The following is a 19,301-nucleotide window of genomic DNA, read 5'->3' on the forward strand; positions in this document are numbered from 1 at the left end:
GGCTGGAGGGAACCTGGCATGCTTTGCAAAGGATCAATATCAGAACCAGTATGAGCAGAGCTACCAGGACGTTACACACTATGGCCACCACTGCAGCGGTGGACAGTCCTGTAGCAGAGATGGAGTCTTCACGGTGACATAGCTGCATCGCTGACAGAGACAGCCTCCCTCGGATCAGCTGTCAGCCCCAGAAGACACTGCTCTGATCTGTGACCTGTGAAGCTCAGAGCTTCAAAGCCCTACTTGCTGATGTCACCATCACTCTGCTGTCATTATTATTTGTCACCCAGGGGTCCTCCTGATCGTCTGATCCTGTGTGAAGAAGCGCGTCCTACTTTTCACATCTCTTATGTTCACAGATCAAGGACAGACTGTTCCAGTGTTGGACTAAGACTTTGAAATTGGTCTGACGATGGAGGAAGAGTGAAGCCTGAAGGTGTTTTTCAGTCTGAAGAACTCTTATTTTGTTATTTACTCATGGACTTTTGTTCTTTCATTGGCCTCAAGAAGTAGTGACAATAGAAATCATTTCTCTTGGAGGAGATCTTGAATGTCATCACCTTCGTTCATCTTAGGCCTTCTTTCCTATATGAAAGAGAGAACAAGGACATTTAAAGAGGTATCACAATACTGTATTTCGTCAGCAGGATGAAACTGCATTGTGCACGACACACTGATATCATCAGCTTTTTGATTTTGTTCTATTAGCTCTTTCTCCACCATTGACAAAATTTTCCAGATGGATCCTTACTGCAGAACACGAGATCCAGGCGATTCCTAAACCTACGCAGCTCCACCCCCTGCATCTAGATCCAACTTCTCCCACTTTACATATCCCTAAACCTTTGTACATGTATGTACGCTTTTTACTTATAAGGTAGGGGATGCTATTATGCATCTTTTGAAAGCAGAAGGTGAAGAAGAAGCAGAAGCAAGCATTAGCATATGTAAAATCACACGATCATCAACAATAAACAGCATATAAATCAAAACTGTCTAATGTTATCGAATGTCAACCCAGGACGAGCTATAGGACTGTGTAAGCTTTTGTGGTGTTGATGGACTTGATCTACTCCATCTATGTTTTGATCATCCTTCTAAATCCCACCCAGACATAGTCTTTGACAAAAATGTGATTTTCTCAGCTTTTTGCTTTATTTATTTTTTTAATGAAAATTACCTTCATTCAAGTGTTGATATAAAAAAAAATACATGAAGCTAGAATAAAACATTTTTGTTTGTTTTTTTGTTGCTTTGTTTAAAAGCAGATGTATGTTCTTTCTTTTGATATGTTCAGATATTCATACAACAAAATATTCTGGGGGCCATGAAACTTTTGTGAAAATGATCAAAAAGGCTGGCCCTGGCTGGCAATTTTTGAAAAAGGCTGGTGGGGAAAGAGTTAAAGGTAACATTATTCACAGAGGAGTCAGCAGCATGAGAAAACAACTGCCTTAAAACCTTATTCCTTTCCTGGTGTGCTCAGTGCAGCCTTCACCAGTCTCTGCCTGGTTACTGTCTGTCTCTGAAAATCCCGTCTGAATGCTCAATGGATTACTTCTACAAACACACACACACAGCTTTACATGCTTATGCTATTCCTGAAAGTAATTTCTGGTAAAATAACATAACACTTCAAGAGGATATGTTGAGCCTGTAAATGATTTCTCTTTTGTGTTGCTCATAGATTGTAGTGGGAAGTCCTAGCAGGCCCACTCCTCCACAGTTCAGCCATGTAGAGAGGGGCACAGAACTGTGCACTAAACCAGTGCGTGTCTCTGAAGAGGGGCTCCTCCTCCACAGCCACAGTTACCCACATACATTAACATGAATAATTCATTCCTTTCTCTGTAAACGCACAGGAAAATGAAGTATTATATCAAAATAACATGATGGTCAAAGTTATAAAAATGTGTCATCATTTACTCAACCTCATGTCATTCTTCTGAACACTTTTTTTCCTTTTGTGGAACAGAAAGTATGTTTTGCTAGGGTATCAGGTGCTCTAGCTGGTCAACAATAAATATTTGTTGCATTTTTAGACTGCTCTGCCTGTTGTCTCGTCTTTGTTAAAAATCAAATCAAAGAAGATGGCCCCTACTAAAGTGGCGCTTTAGTTTCAAGTAGCTAAACATTTATTATTTGACAACTGTTTTACAAGTAAAATGTTAAACTACAACAACATTAATATCCATTAATACGAACTACTACAATTTTTTTTTTTTATCAAATTTCGCCATATTGAATTTACTATGACGAGACAAGAAACATTTTGCGTTTTGACCTATGGTCATTGAATTGCTTTTCTGAGGTAAATGTACACTGTTACACTGAGAACAAAATCGTCTCGTCCTTCGGATGAGACGTTAAACCGAGGTCCCAACTCTCTGTGATCATTAAAAATCCCATGGCCCTTCTCGTAAAAGAGTAGGGGTGTAACCCCGGTGTCCTGGCCAAATTCCCTCGATTGGCCCTTACCAATCATGGCCTCCTAATAATCCCCATCCACTGAATTGGCTCTATCACCCTCTCTCCTCTCCACCTATCGCTGGTGTGTGGTGAGCGCACTGGTGGTGGATGAGGAGAGATCCCTGACATGAGTGTGAAGCGCTTTGGGTGTACAGTAGTCAATATGAAAGCGCTATAGAAATGCCTCATTCATTCATTCATTAATTCAAAATTGCAACAAATTTACCTTTAGTGGTTGTTACTGGGGCAGTACCCTTAAAAGGACATATTTGTACTCCTTTTACCCTTAAAAGGTGCGTATTTCTATCTTAGAGTAGCAATGTGTATCTTAAGGTACTACTATGAACTTTTTAGGGGTACAAAAAGAAAAAAGGTACAAAATTGTCTTTTTAAGGGTACTGCCCCAGTGACAAGCTGTTGTAGCCCTAAAGGTAACAGTTTTGGCACATTTTTTCTCAGAGTGTACATGACATTGTTTACAATCTGTTGTATGGGCATTTTTCCATAGTTAAAACACTGATTGATTGATTACATGAGACGTGATACATTTCGGTATTCGGCATTCATGTTCATTCATGTTTAATTTGTGCTATAACTAGTGGCACTGGCGCACCTTAATGTGGAGCGACAGATTGCCGTAGCGCCTCAGTTCAAGCCGTAGTGCATGTGAACCAATGATATCTCCACTTTACTACTTGTTATACTCAGTAGTTAGCTAGACAAATGAACTCTAAAGAGAAATATATGCACTATATTACATACTCATTGTATATTTACTTAATCTGTTCATATGATGGCCACTATTTAAAAGGTTACTTCAGCGATTGCTCCCTTCATGACCCAGCAAACCCATCTCAGATGGAAGTGTCTCTAACACTTCCATCTAGTCACGACTCAAAACAAGGAAAGAGAATAACAGCAAGGTCCCAACAGCAGGGGTGGAGACTTGCCAATATCTACTGTTATTGAAAGTAAAATCTCAAAGCTTCCAACAGTGTAGCTTTTTATTCCCTGTAAAGGGCTCTGTGTGTTTTTACAATGCTAGGAGGAGGCTTTGCTGCCTCACTGTAGGGAAATAATGGTGGGATGCCGGAGGTCTCGTTTCCAGACAAGGAGAAAGGAAAGGGAAGGAGGAGTCATGCTAAAAAGCTGTCAGGGACGAGTGTAACATACAGTGTGTAATTACACAGGCCCCATAAAGAGTCTGTTACAAAAGTGCTTGTCAGCCATACACAATGACTTTTAGCCGAAAACCCAGCCAGCATATTAAAACCAAGAGAGAATAGCAGTTTTTTTAGGTGTCATTTGAGCGGAAGCGTGTATGTGTGTGCTGCCAGTGTGTTATTCTGAACTCATTTCTTTCTGGAAGTGGTGGGTGGCTTCCACAATCATTGTGCAAACCTCCTGAGAGTCTCCTGGCTGACGTGATCTCATTTATTAACTAAAATTGCCTCAAGCCACTGAAAGGGCACTTCCCCTGTATGCACAGGGCTACTTTATAATGCAATAGGGGCAGTATTGCATGGGATGCTGGGAAAGACCGTGGGAACACTGCTTGAAGTCAGAACATCCAACCTGTGAGCTTGGGCAGATTGATTAACCTGGACTCTGAGACGCATCATTTGATGTCACTTCCAAAATAGGCCGGTAAGTCCCGCATTCAGCGAGCATAGCGTGGAGCTACCTTAAGTCAAAGCAAACTTTAACATAAAACATTAAGGGCCATATTTACTAAAGACAAAAAAGCATATGCAATAAGGTCAGCAGCTGAAATAATCCTGTCCAGACCTTTTCAGTGCTATTTTTTTTTAAACTTGCATGTCTTTAGTAAATTCTGACAATAATTTTTTAATGCCAAAAGAGGGTTTGTGCTGCGGCAAATTAGTAAATTAGGCCCAAAAATTATTCCTCAGTTTTTACCTCAGCCATAATTGACAAAAACATGAATATGTTTCACTCATTAAAAAGAACCGGCCCATAAGTTATTTACTTGCGAATTGGACATCACAGCTCACATTGTGTCCGTTGCTGCTTGTAGGTAACTGGCAAGCATGATATATCTAACAAAACTGCTCATGGATGCATTCAAAGTGTTCTCCTCTTTCACTAATAGTGACTGCATTTTGAACTATTGTTGCATTTTTGACATTTAAGGCACAGTCTGGAGCCCTAATAACATCCTAACTCAATTCATTGTCAAGCTGCAGAACAGGAAGTAGATGTCCCCTTCATTGTGGGGGAGCACAAATGCACACAGATTGCTTCCAAGAACACCAGTTCTCCTAAGCCACACTGGAATTGCCAAAGGCATAGTGGTGTACGTGAGTAATCAAATAAGGCTTCATAATGATGCCTTACATTGCAACGAACTTGCTTTGCATTCTACACATTCAGCATGTAACATCTTCCTTCTGTCTGTAGCTGTTTGCTTAGACCCTGTTTTTACTCTGACATACAGCATAGCTGTGGTGTATAATATTACACGCAAGTATTTTTGCACCTCACAAGGCGTTTCTCCTTGATTGTTATTATAGCTTGTAGTAATGTCAGTAGGAGATGGGATGGGGGTTGTCTGTTGTAAATCTGAGAGCTATTCTAACAGTTTCTCCTGCACTGAATTAGGTCATGCTGAGAAAATATATATAGTTCAGTCCTGACAATCCTTACATTTTAACACAACGTTTGTCTCATAAGTGTTTTGTTTGAATGTGCTTGTATCTTGCTTGTCATTAACAAAACATTTTTCTGTGGGCAAAAAAAAGCTCCAGTCATTTCACATTTTGCTGATTTATGGGTAATAAATTCAGTGTTAGAGGGAAACATGATTTACTGGACTCATTTTTGTGTGTTACCCAGCATGTTTGAGCATCCCCATGAACCAATAAGGTTCATTCTTCGTGTCAGTGTTTACCAAGCCAGATGACTGGTGAAAAATAAGTTGACTATTAAACAGCTGAACATCATTTAACAAATAAAATATGTTGTCATAAATTGTAACTGCCTTATTTTAGTAAAAACAACATTCATGACATAGTTCATTTACAAATACTAAATAAATGTATTTATTTATTTTTGATCTAATGTTTATTTAGGAAATTGTGACTAAATGAATTATAACAGGGACATGGTTTTTTGGATTTATTAAAAAAACACGCCTCCTTATTTCAGAAGACCACTGCACGCCACTGCCAGATACACAACCCTTAGATTCAGCAGCTGAGATTCCAGTCTGTATTCAGAGCTCCGTTAATAAATCCACCTCTCAGAGTGCTGCTGGGGTCTTCTACCGTCACCACCCTTGAGGCTGTGCCGACAAAACAACGTATTTGGAGAGGATGTCAGTTAACGGGGAACAATAGTGATATGATGTGACATTTTGGTGCAGTCCATTTTGGTGCATGCTACATTTAACTTCATGCTTCTTTGCACTTTCCTCACTTTGTTTCCTATCTTTCTGCAATCTTTCTAAATGTCAGAGTACCATTAGTGATTGCAGTAGTCTTTCTGGAAATAGTGACAGCAGGGCAGTACGTAAACTTTTTTACACAAAGCATTGGTGTTACAGAAGTTGAAAGTTTAGTAGCACAGGCCACACAATTGTATAAGAAGTATAAAATGTCTGTTACAATCTCTGAAAACTACCATAAGTAGTGCAGACTGGCAACGGGCATTCATGTTGAATACAGTTTGGAAAAAGAAAAAAAAGGTTTGCCTGTAGCAAAATAAACAACTCGCATTTGACTTCTATTTGAGTGCATTAGCATAATTATGTATTAATCTGTCGTTTAGGGGTGGGCGATATGATCATGTACAGTTATGACTTTCCACCACCTACTAGCAGTTTTTAATATATAACTATTATTTTAAAGAGGCATTTTAAGAGGGAACTATTATATATATATATATATATATATATATATATATATATATATATATATATATATATATATATATATATATATATATATATATATGTGTGTGTGTGTGTGTGTGTGTGTGATATTCATATGTCACACTGTGCAGTTCTGGACGGAGCTTTCTTGCTCAGATTGGCTGCAGGGTAGATGCTAACGTTTCTGAACTTCTCATAAGCCCTGAGTCTTTGAATGTGGTGCTTCCTGCTAATCCCATGCATGAGATGTGAGAGGAGAAATCAGGGAGTAGGCTCAGTGCAGGGTGACTGACTCATTGAAAATCATCTCCGATGGATGGCTACCCAGTCGTGCATTGAGATCAGAATGAGCTCTGTGCCACTCTGGCTCTCCCTCATGGCTGAATGTGATTGCAGTCTGGATGCTATGATAGAATTGCCATTGAATGCTCTGGAATGGTGGTTTGTTTTGTTTATTTAATGAGCTGGGTTCATGAGTTCATGTTTTTCATCAACTCATCATGTTGTCTTTCTCTGCATGCCTGTCTAACACCAGCTGTTAAAGTGCATTGTGCGACTTATGCGTCTTTATGACTTATTATTGAATACATGATGAGTAGTCTGTTGCTAAATGCATCTTTTTGATGAATTCTGAGAGCTTGCTGTCCCTCCAACTAAGCAACTGACACTTTAATGCTTCAAAAAGTTCATAAAGAGATTGTAAAACTAATCTAGATCAAGCAGCTTAGTCCAAATTTCCTGAAAAGAGTTGATCGCTTTATATGATGAACGATTGAATTTAGGCTTTTAAACGTGCTGTCTAACACACGAGATTGAACCTCATTAGTTCCTACTGAAGCTAAAAACGTGCTGTCTAACACATGAGAATGAACCTCATTGGTTCCTACTGAAGCTAAAAACGTGCTGTCTAACACATGAGAATGAACCTCATTGGTTCCTACTGAAGCTAAAAACGTGCTGTCTAACACACGAGAATGAACCTCATTGGTTCTTGTGGAAGCTCAAAAGTGCTGCGTGACACGAGAATAAACCCTAATTGGTTCCTGCATAAGATCCGAATGCTACACAATACACAAGAATGAACCTCATTGGTTTTGTGGAAGCTCAAACGTGCTTTGTAAATGTCTTTTCACATTGGACGATGATGATTTTGATGCGCGAATAATTTGCACGATGGTTTAATTTTTTGATCAGCAGTTTGTATAATGAATGCTTTCACACTGAAACAAAATGTTTTTTTTAACTCGCGGTGACAGAAAAGGCTTCAAACAATCACATACAAGTGACAAAATGTCCATTTGATGTCACTACTATTCACTCAATATTAACCTTTGCCAGGTTTCGCTTTTCTCTCAAGATTACAGCTGTAGTTGTAATACTGTACTGATGCAGCTGTGTTTGCCCACTGTAGGCTACAGACAAATGATAACATAAACTTTCGAGTTAAAACGTAATCATTTTTTTCAAAACCTTGTGTCCACGACTATAGAAAAGTGAACGTGTTTCCATCTGTGGCACTAAAATGTTTACATTAATACTCAACTGGAAACATAGCTGCTCTGGGTCCATTGGTTCCTTGAGGTGTGTGGTTTGTCTCGTCCAGAAAGAAGAGAATACATTAGGCTTGTTCAAGATCCATCGGCGCTGCGCAGACTGATCGGTGTATGACATCAAAGTACCGGAGAGAAATTCAAAAGCAAAAGCATTGTTTTTGCTTCTACAAAAGCACTCTGCAATTGTTCTCGCGGTACTTTGATGTCATATGCTGATTAGTCTGCGCAGCCAATGGATTTCGAACAAGTCTATTAATCTTATGATTAACATACCCGTGTGGGTCCAATAGCCTGGCTCCACCCTCCTAAGTACTTCCGCTCAATTTTCATTTTCCTTCAGTACTAGTAATGAAATGTACGAGAATCTGGTAAGACCAGGCTAGGACCAATGAGTTTAAAGGTGGCATGAACTGGCTTTAAAAAAATATATATTCTGTTGTCTGGGGTCAACTAATGATGTTTGTGTGTTTTTTACATTCAAAAACATAATAACTAATAAGTAATAGGCTATTTTCTACACTGGTTTTGAGGCTCTCTCCTGAACGCTGGGTTTTGATGGGCGTGCAGCACCGGAGACTTAAAAGTAAACGCCCACGGCTAGGATTGGAGAAGATTTGCATATTTAATGAGCTTCAGCTCCTGTCTCAGTTCACATGAGGGAGAGGAGAGATTGTTGTGAAAGCGGCAACCGGAATGATTCTCTTGATCACAGAGCTCATAAACGTCTTTATCAAACAAACACAATGATTTATTTCTCATCCACCCACGATTGATTGGACTATTATTTTTATATTACACATAGCCTGCATGATCGGGCGATATATGCATGTGTGTGCACGTGTCGCCCTTAAAGGGGGGGGTGAAACACTCAGTTTCAGTCAATCTCATGTCAATCTTGAGTACCTATAGAGTAGTATTGCATCCTTCATATCTCCGAAAAGTCTTTAGTTTTATTATATTTATAAAAGAAATATAGGCTGTTCCGAGTCTTTCCGGAAAAAAACGAGCGCCTGGAGGTTTATCGTGTGGGCGGAGCTAAAGAATGACGAGCGCGCAAAGCGGTGACGTCCTCAAGCGTGGAGAAACTCATGGCTATCGATCTCAGCTAATACAGATATGATCCAGAATCATTCGGAGGCTGAAATAAATTGAACAGGAGAAACAGCAACAGCAGGACGTCCGTCTCTGTGGTATGTACTGTATTTAGGGGCCTGTCAACATTTGTGTGTCTTTACTCGCAGTTTATGAGACATGATTCGGTTTATGGACTATTGTATGCGACTAAACCTTAGCAGTAGCAAGCAAAATGGTTTTGCACGTCAGACTAGTGTAACGTTATACATAGAACAACAACAATGGAGTCCGTTAGCGCATTTGAATGACGAAGCACGCGATCGTGTCGTTTACTGATGTTTACTCAGGCGACGATAGCCAACAGCACAGACATTTGAAGCAGTTTTACTCACCAGCTGCTTCCAAAGCAGGACCGACCCTTTATCGCTGGGACCGCTCCGTCAAAAACACACTTCTTTGGTATAATTTGGTGAAGTCCTGACAGCAGTGAACGGTGGAGATCCACTTTGCGATGCGACTGAAGCGATGTTGTGAAGCTTCCCGTCATTTCTGCGTTCAAATCGGTTCAAATGCAGCGCTGCCTTCCCGGAATGCTGTGCTGAAGCGTTGAAGTTGCTCGACGTCACCCATAGGAATAAAGTGGAGCGCGGCGCAACCATAGTCAGACGTGCTCATGGATGACTGGATCTGCAGCTGAGAGTGTTTATGGGCGTGCATTTCCTCTCTCGCTCTAGTCACGCGCACGCGCGCGCGCACCCTACCGGGAGAAGAGCCCGTACGGCCCATACAAGGACCTTCCATTCTAGTAATGTCAAGCGGAGCCATACTCGAAAAAAACTCTCCGAAACTTGTGAGAAACCGGAAGGAGTATTTTTAACACAGAAATACTCCATCAAAGGTCCAACATTAGTTTTTGAAACTTTGTGGATGGGAATCCAAGTCTTTAACAGTGTAAAAAGCTCAGTATGCATGAAACAGCATTTCACCCCCCCTTTAAAATGTCAAGTACAGAGAGACAACAGAACAGATCAAGAATGGAATATTATGAGATTCATCAGCCTGCCAGGCTTTGAGAAGCCTTGAGCTTTGAGAGTCCAGCGTACGAAAGCTAAGGTATTTTCTGTTAGACAGGTACACATAAGCAAAACGATCTATAACAATGCCACACTATTATATAAAAACATGTTTTACTCACATGTGTGCTGCACCATCCAGCATTGACCAGAGATTTGTTTACAAACGATCCCGCAGTGAAATTTCAAGTTCAACCACTCATTCCTAAAATTAGGATCCGAAGGAAGCTTCTGGAGCGACTGTGTTCTTCCACAACCAGGAAGTTTTCAGCTCTGAAACTTACAGTATAATCTTATATCACCATGACCTTTTATATATCAAAAGCTCAAGAGAAAGTTGATTTCTCAATTCATCACCCCTTTAATAAACCTGTATCAGAGTTCAATTTAGTTCATTTATAATATGAATAATATGACTAACAGTAAAAAATTCTGTCAATGAGGGTTTGCAATGAGATTTTGTGTAACTTATTTGTTGAACACAAAAGCTTTTTGGAAAAATTGAAGAGTTTATTTATTTTATGTTTTTGCTCCATTCATTGTGTAACCTTTTTACACCCCACTGACTTTCATTGTATGGAAAATAACAGTTAAATACTACTCTGTTAAATTATTAAATATATGTTTACTCTTCTCAGAAAGTTACAGGTTTGGAACTTAGAGTAAATAATGTTTATCTAATTTATCTAGACGGAATTTTGGGGCGTGCCTATGATGCTCAAATATACTGAGTGAGAACCGTTCAGACAGGACGTGTTCTTCAAAATCAGATAGACGTAGGCTACTTACATGGCGTAATATTGTGGAAATGACCGCATCTCAAGAACGACTTTCAAAAGGCACGCTTGAGGAGTGAGAGGTGCGACGCAACGGCGAGACGTGAGTGTATTAGAAACCTAATAATAACAGCGCACATTGTCCTCCGTGAATGCCCCAGACAGCTCACTGGGCTTTAAAAACTGCCACTGATTGGTTTCATTTCCTGAGCTTATATCGTACCATGTCGGTTACACTTACTTTTTACATGTTCTTTAAATCGACTGAATAAAATGATCACATGTAAAACGTTTGTGTGTGTGTGTGTGTGTGTGTGTATATATATATATATATATATATATATATATATATATATATATATATATATATATATATATATATATATATATATATATATATATAGCCTAATTTAATTTATTTATAACATTTTAAAATAATGTAGCAACTCGTTCACTTTAATGCTCCGTTCAAAACGATGCAAATAAGCACTTTTTACACTTACCCGACAAATGCAAGCGTGATGTTGACATGGCTTCAGAGGGGTACAGCATTCACAGCACCTGTCAGGATGTGAAGGTCCATGTGTGTGAGACAGCAGCAGCCGCCGCCGCCGCAGATTGAGATGAACTGAACTCCGCTCCAGTGACGCGCGAATCCCCACACACAGGACGCACGAGGATATTCGGCGAAAACGATTGGTAAACTGAGCAGAGCACAATGATGGTTCAATAATAATAATAATCAACGGTCATTATTAGAAATTACTGCATTAACAAACTCTACATTCAAGAGTAATGAGACATTCATTTGATAGAATAGTGCTCAAAGACAGCAGACAAAGCTGAATAGCTACTTTGTTTCTTACTAATGACGCGTGAACCTCCCTTTAACTCTTTCCCCGCCAACGTTTTTTAATGCTGCCTTAACGTGCCATCGAAATTTCGAACTTCCCACATGCACGTGAACTTTAATGACATCCCATTCTAAATCTGTGTTTAATATCTGTGTCTAAATCTGAGTTGGGGGTCCACCCTTTGTAACAAACAGCTTCAACTTTTCTGGAAAGGCTTTCCACAAGGTTTAGGAGTGTGTTTATGGGAATGTTTGACCATTCTTCTAGAAGCACATTTGTGAGTTCAGGCACTGATGTTGGACAAGAAGCCCTGGCTCGCAGTCTGTGTTCTAATTCACCCCAAAGGTGTTCTATCAGGTTGAGGTCAGGACTCTGTGCAGGCCAGTCAAGTTCCTCTATACCAAACTCGCTCAACCTTGCTTTGTGCTCATGTTGGAACAGAAAGGGGCCATCTGCCAAACTGTTCCCACAATGTTGGGAGCATGAAATTGTCTAAAATGTCTTGGTATATGCTAAAGCATTGAGTTCCTTTCACTGGAAATAAGCGGCCAAGCCCAACCCCTGAAAAACAACCCCACACCATAATCCCCCAGGCAAGTACCGTTCTCATGGCAACCGCCAAACCCAGACTCATCCATCGGATTACAAGACAGAGAAGAGTGATTTGTCACCCCAGAGAATACGTCTTCACTGCTCTATAGTCCAGTGGCAGCGTGCTTTACACCACTGCATCCGATGCTTGGATGCAGCTGCTGTGTAGAAACTCTATATGCACTGTTCTTGAGCAAATATGAAGGCCACACTAAGTTTGAAGGTCTGTCGCTATTGACTCTGCAGAAAGTTGGCAACTTCTACACACTGCATGTGCGCCTGCATGAGCTGAAAAGCTTTGATTTTACCTGGCCTACCAGTTTGTAGCTGGATTGTTTTTGTTTTCAATTGCTTCCACTTTGTTATAATACCACTAATAGTTGACAGTGGAATATTTAGTAGAGAGGAAATTTCACAAATGTACTTATTGCGCAGGTGGCAACCTATCACAGTACCACGGTTAAGTTCACTGAACTCCTAAGAGTGACCCGCTCTTTCACAAATGTTTGTGTCTGTATGCCTAGGTGCTTGATTTTGTACAATTTTTGGAACACCATAATTTAATGATTTTGAGGGGAATTGTCCCAATACTTTTGGCAATAAATTGTATCAATATAGAAAATCACATTTTCTATAATAGCAGGTTAGATTTGAAAGCAAGAGATCCCATCTTCCCTGCAGAATGTTTGCACACATGAACGCACACAACAGAGTTTGCAAAGCGTCACAACTCAAGATGAGAGCTGGTGTTAAACTAAGGATAGCCACACACTTGAAGTTGAAGATTTAAAGCCCAAGCTATCCGATTTAAGGGTTGTTGCATGACTTTTTTTTCCTAAAAAATCCTCAATTGTGCGGTGTCATTTTAATTATTTATTTGCTCCTGATCGAGTCAAAGTGTCCCTGATCTTAAACCATAAATATCAAATGTTTAATATTTACAAATCTTGATTAGGATGCCTCTGACTGGATACCGGTATAGTATAATAGGGGTCCCCTGATTTGCAAGTTTTAATTAGACTAATTAAAATGAATAATATTAGTTTAGTCAGTTTCTCCCTTCACTATCTTGTGGTCTGGCTGAATCGTGTAGTGTGTAGTGTGTGTGTTTGCAGGATTATAAGGTTAAATGTCGGTCGAAACTGTCCTTAAGTCTGTGGTCTCCCACAATTTAAATCGGTTAAGATTTGAAAATCCTTTAGAGTGTCTACTACAAATAGGAGAAAATCAATGCTCAATATGGCGAAAATAAATCCCGCTTATTCCACCGTACTGGTAAAATCATCGTGTTGCTGCAGCCTCTGGCCTTTTTTGTAATGATTCGGGTGTTTTATATAAACAAAATTTATGAGACAGTTGTTGTCAAATTTCATTGTGATTTCAAATATGAAATTTAATCATAAGCTTGGTGAATAGTTTTGAAGAGTTTGATGTTTCCCGATTCAAAGAGATAGGAGCTGCACTTGAAAGCCCGTGAGGCGTTTCAAAGATGGCCACAGAGTGAAATGACTTTGGCCTAACCCACCTTTTTGAATATCTAATTAACGAGTTCACACTTACAAATAAGTCAGATAGAATAAATGGTATGGGTATTATAGATAGAAGGGGTGGTGGAGGGATGCTGCAAACTTTGTCTAGGAACATTGGTGAGTTGACTGGGTATTTATGTGATCCTCCACTTGAGCTGATTGTTGATTACTGATCGTTGACAGCTGGTTGGAAAGACATCATGATTGGGTAGATCATTTGAACGTGCTCCTCCTGGTCCCAAACTTCAGCCAAAAGAAAGCACAGCTCGTTGTCGTCATGTTTTAGGGGGAGATCAGTGTTCTGTTTAATTCTTTGGTGAACATGATTAAACATGAATCATTATTCATTTATTGATGCTTTGTTCCAAGTGCTTTTGCATGATTATACCAGTTTACCTGTTTGTTATGGTTATGTGGTTTGTTAACACATTTATCTGTCTTTCTTACATGACTTTATTAGCTATAATTCTTAAATTTTTTAGTCCAAGTTGGAGGGCCCTTGTATTCTTTGCTGATTGTTTGCTCGTGGCATAGCGTGTGGAGTTAGGAGTTTAATCTCTGTATTTTGGGTCAGTTTATTGGCATACAAAATTGGTAACAGATTATACCACGGTAGCCTACTGATTACGCTGATACCCAAACATATTTCCATAAAAACATTGGTACAAAGGTACTATTTTTGTTAGTCAATAACTTTAAGGTAATTACAAAAAGAAAGCTAGTTAGACGTGATAAGTTTCATGTTGACAGAGGGAGCTCTGTCAGTTGGTGAACAGATTTATTATGGTGGAAATGATAATGATGGGCAGAACAGAGACGTGAGATCACAGATGGTCATACATGCTTAGATCCTAGCCAATATTTGAGAAAATGGCATGAACAGCTGTAACCATATCAATGACAAGTCTGACTTTCACAGGCTAAATGAAAAATATTTACCTCAAAATCATGTCAGGTTGTTTCAATGTCATGGAAAAAGGCAAGTAACTTGGCTCCCCCTAGTGGCGATCATACACATACATCAGAGAATGTACTGGAGTGAGCAATGTATTCCATCCCACTAGGAACTATCAGTAGGCACTGGCCTTTCACATCATTAAGAGCAAAGGCTAGTCTGGGCATACGAGACTCCTGGCTGGTAGTTAGATGGCTATCCATCCATCCATGTATAAAATATGCATGATTATTAATCGACACATGGCTATCTATCTGCCCATCCACCCAAGACTATATTCATCCATTGATCATAATGAGGACACCACAAATAGGCAAAAAAGAAATATTTATTTCATGATAGAACTGTTTCCAAATGACCATTCAAAAAATGTACACTTTAAAAAAAAAAAAACCTTTTTTTCAGGATCCACGGACAGCAGTTGTAATATCTATGACCACATGCAATGGGTTTTTTTGTCCACTACACAAACAGGTAATAAGCCCCTAAACCAGCGCTACCTTGATACGAGTTGCACTCTTCCATCACTGCTGACAGGTATACTCAAGCCTGGAGCGTGGCTAAAACATGTCCGATGCTTTATTAGAGTCCAGCATCCCACCTCAATGTATGGGTTTGAGTTCTGATGGCCGACAACAAAAGGTTCTCTCCAAGGACTGTATGTAGGACACATCTATGCACTTACGGAGTTTACAGTATGTTCAGTATCAGACTTTGAGGGACCGCTGATCATAGTGTCAGGGATTTTATACATTTTTTCTTTCTTTCAGAGGTAAAAATAAGGACATTACTATTTTTTGTATTGATTTTTTAAATATGACATTTTAATGTCCTGGTCTGCAATGTGGTGTCCTGTGTTAAAAGTCTCTGGACAGATAAAGTGCACTTGATGGCTGAGGTTCTTCAGCAGTAGGTCTCCTCGTCTACGACAACAGCAAAAAAGAAAAGTCTGCCCTAACTCGTGGGTTTTAATATGTAGGACTGTAGCACCAAGTGTCCAACAGTAAGGCAAGATACTGTAATGCGGCAGGCTGCAGACGAGAAACGTGGAATGGCCATACGTATGTGCTTGCAGAAGGTGAAAAAAAAACCCCCTCAAAAACCTCTGGGTACTCATGAAAATCAGTGCACAGTACAGCATTACACTTTCCCTTTTCAGTCCAAACCTGGACCACTAAGAACATGGAAATAAATGCTAATCACAGATAACAGTGTTTAAGGAACCTCTTCCTGATACGCCATTGCACTTTTGCCATCGTCTTGAAGGAAGAGGAAAACATGATGGTGGTTCTATCTTCTGTCTTATCCAAGCAAAGCAATTTCAGCCATGACCCAATGCTTTCGGTTAGCTGCCCCTTGTTCCAGTGAGATGAGCTGATCTGGCCATCTGCTCATTTCAGTCCAAGAAATGTTGAGTCTCTTTCATGGTCTTCTGGTTGAACAGAGTCCAGCTGAATGGGCGGATAGGATCGTGAGAGTGCACCACTACAGAACAGGGCGTTAATGCTGCAGCTATATAAACCAGACTCTGTTGGGAGTGAAGACGTGTGTGAAAAGGCACCGTATTTCTGGACAGGGCAGATGTACGAATTTGTATGTGCAAGATGAGTCTGAATCCATCTCTTTACCTCCACATCTAAAGGCATTACCATTTACTAAGGCAAATTCTCTCTGTAAAGAAATGCAAAGTGCATCTTCTCTGCTCATATATATATTCTTTGCACTGCTGCTGTTGAACAAATGTTCAACACTGCATTCTTATCATAGATACATCTCTTTAATAAATTATATTTATATATATTTATATATATATGTTTTTTTTTATATGTCCCCACCCCCCATTAATACCCCTGTGGCCAGCAGCACACATTACAGGTATTACTGTACAAACTTAAAGCCATGCTTGTCCTTTGGCCACTTCAAGTTCTGTTCTGTTCACAGCTTCCTCCTCCCAACACTGAGAACGAACAGACTCTGAGCAGTTTTCTTCACAGAGTTCACAGACATTCCGAGAAAAGGAAAAAGCATATTCGTACATGACGAAAGGAGACAGAAGTACAAATATTCATTGTAAAATATGTTTCCAGCAAAAAGACGTCCATGAGGTGTTGCCATGGAAACCAAAGAGTCCTCTCAGAGGGCTGCGGATCAGAATGCAATCTGATTGGACGATTTGTGACCGCAAATTTTCACTGCACCCCTTCCTCGTCGACGTACGTGGAGGGGAACCATCCAATCTAAATAGAAAACAGACAGAATGTGAAAATACACAACCTGAGAAACTAAATGTTCAAATTTTGTTCAAACTGTTAATTTCTAATGTGATTGGCCAATGCATTCCAACAGGATATTTTACAAACAATAAATAATTTTCTACTATAAAAGTTGCAATAAAATATTTGTTTATTTGCTCATAACATTTGCTTCTTTATTACCCTGCCATTGGCCTCTCCTTTCCACCAGCCTTGGTCTCCACCAATCTTGCTGTAGATTTTGACAATGTCCCCTTCTCGCAGGGACAGCTCTCTCATGTCTCGAGCAGCAAAGTTGTATCGTGCCACAGCTGTGCTGACTACCCTGGGTGTGAATACTGTACAAGGCCAACAACATCCCAAGATTAGTGCATGTAAAATGCTAAAGCGTGCCATTGAATGCTTATACAACAGATGAGTGGACACTTTCTGACATTGGTGAGAGACATAAATGAATGAATGAAAGCTTGTGACTACTGGTCAATTAACAGGGTATTTTTTTTAACAAGAATTCATGAATAGCTGGAGCCCTAACGAGAGGATGCTGAAAACACAACCAGGGGAGGGATGTGGATGAGCGACTGAAATTGAAGAGGAATTGGGGGAGGAGGCATGGATGATGCAAGAGCACAAGTAAGAAGCGCAGTACCTGACCAGAAGGGAGCAGAGCTTTGAGAGGAGAAATTGAGGCCCTGAGGACTGAGAAAGGAGAAGTTGTAGGAAGCACAGGTGGCTGCTGAGACAGAATGAAGAGAGAGAGAGAAAGAAAGGGCGCAAATAAATAAGGAAGGCACAGCAGAGTTGCACAACACAAGGGTGAAGAAAGTTCAAGGGCATGATTTCCTTACCAAAACTTAGGTCAAAGAGTCAGTAAGGTGTTTGTATGCATGTGAAAAAAATTCTTAGTTGCAGATTTTAGGCAATTTCTGCTATCTATCTATCTATACACACTACCTTTTTGAGTATGATTTGAGAGTGATTTGAGAATACATTGATCAAAAATTAAAGACTTTCAACATTGATAATAATATGAAAAGTTTGTTGAGCAACAAATCAGCACATTGGAATGATTTCTGACCTATCATGTGACACCGAAGACTGGAGTAATGGCTGACCTAAATTCAGAGGAATAAATTACATTTTAAAATATATTAAAATAGTAAACCATTATTTTAACCCTAAAATGGCAAGACCATAAGTAAAAATTTTCTTCATCTTATAACACAAATAAAGAATTTTATTTTTAATTTGAATATTTTTATCCCACAGGATATGTTGCCTTTGCCTGACATGCTAGACCCACATCAAGATGTTTGGTCTGGAAACTCACCATTGACAGGGCTCAATCCGAGGGGAGAGATAAACGGTTGTCTTTCAAACTCCCTCTGCCCACAATAGGATACAACCAACCAGAGCAAGAGCGAATGTCTGATTCGAAAGACCGCCGTTCGCCAGCTTCTCTGTGTTTACTAGTAGCACGCAACTCTGCCGTCACTTTGTTAAGCCCCGCCCACTGAGCAGAGTTTGGTTTTTACAGCTCAGCAGTGTATTGAGAGTTGCTAGACGACACTCGTGGCTGATTGCATCCAGATTTCTAGATTTTTAGATGTCGCCTGTTTGGGGGTATTAAATTATTGAAAAAATAATGCTTGTTTGGCAGTCCGTATTATACAATTTAGCACAAAAAAAAAGTGTTACATTTATTCTCTCATAATTTAAGCTAAACATTATTTGTAAAATTATTTTGGACAATAAGCATAATGCCTATTTATGACTATATTATGGCCTACTATATATTAATTTAAAAATACACTATTTTGAGGGCCTATAAATTCTCAATATGACCAAAACTTTGCTGAAAAAAACCTCGTTGTACACAATTTACTTTCTTGTGTTCTGCCCTCTTTTTTTGCTCAGAAATATTAAAGTATATATGTTTTAAAAAATATAACCAACACCCTTTCAACATGACCTACACTTTTCCTGCCTGTCTCAAATGTCCTCCGGGATACATTGGCCATTTTAGGGTAAATACGTCAATTGTAATAATATTTCACAATATTACTGTTATTAAATAAAATAAATGCAGCCTTTATAAGCACAAGTACTTGTTTCAAAACATAAAAAAATTGTAACTACCCTAAACTTTTAAACAGTTGTGTGCGTGTGTGTGTGTGTGTGTATCACCCTCCATTCACTGTACATTTTATGTACGGAAAAGAACAGTAAACATTCTGTGTCCTTTTTTGTCTCATGGAAGCAAGTGTTTTGAAACAAAATGAG

At 39.5% G+C, this 19,301-nt stretch overlaps 1 protein-coding gene across 7 annotated transcripts in view; it reads right to left on the minus strand.

Annotated features, from left to right (window-relative positions):
* Positions 1–15,076: 15,076 nt before the first annotated feature.
* Positions 15,077–19,301, minus strand: part of vav2 (vav 2 guanine nucleotide exchange factor) — a 216,519-nt gene continuing 212,294 nt past the window's right edge. For 3 of the 7 annotated variants that reach the window (XM_067422959.1, XM_067422958.1, XM_067422955.1), the window contains 3 exons: positions 17,668–17,754; positions 17,202–17,356; positions 15,077–17,003 (listed from right to left, as the gene is read on the minus strand). In XM_067422959.1, coding sequence (XP_067279060.1) covers positions 16,956–17,003; positions 17,202–17,356; positions 17,668–17,754 — 290 coding nt within the window. In that variant the 3' untranslated portion in view covers positions 15,077–16,955. The remainder of the gene's footprint in view (positions 17,004–17,201; positions 17,357–17,667; positions 17,755–19,301) is intronic. The other 4 variants (XM_067422961.1, XM_067422957.1, XM_067422962.1 and 1 more) reach the window with 2 other exon arrangements.

This window comes from Pseudorasbora parva, chromosome 18 (assembly GCF_024679245.1).
Source record: "Pseudorasbora parva isolate DD20220531a chromosome 18, ASM2467924v1, whole genome shotgun sequence".
Lineage (NCBI taxonomy): Eukaryota > Metazoa > Chordata > Actinopteri > Cypriniformes > Gobionidae > Pseudorasbora > Pseudorasbora parva.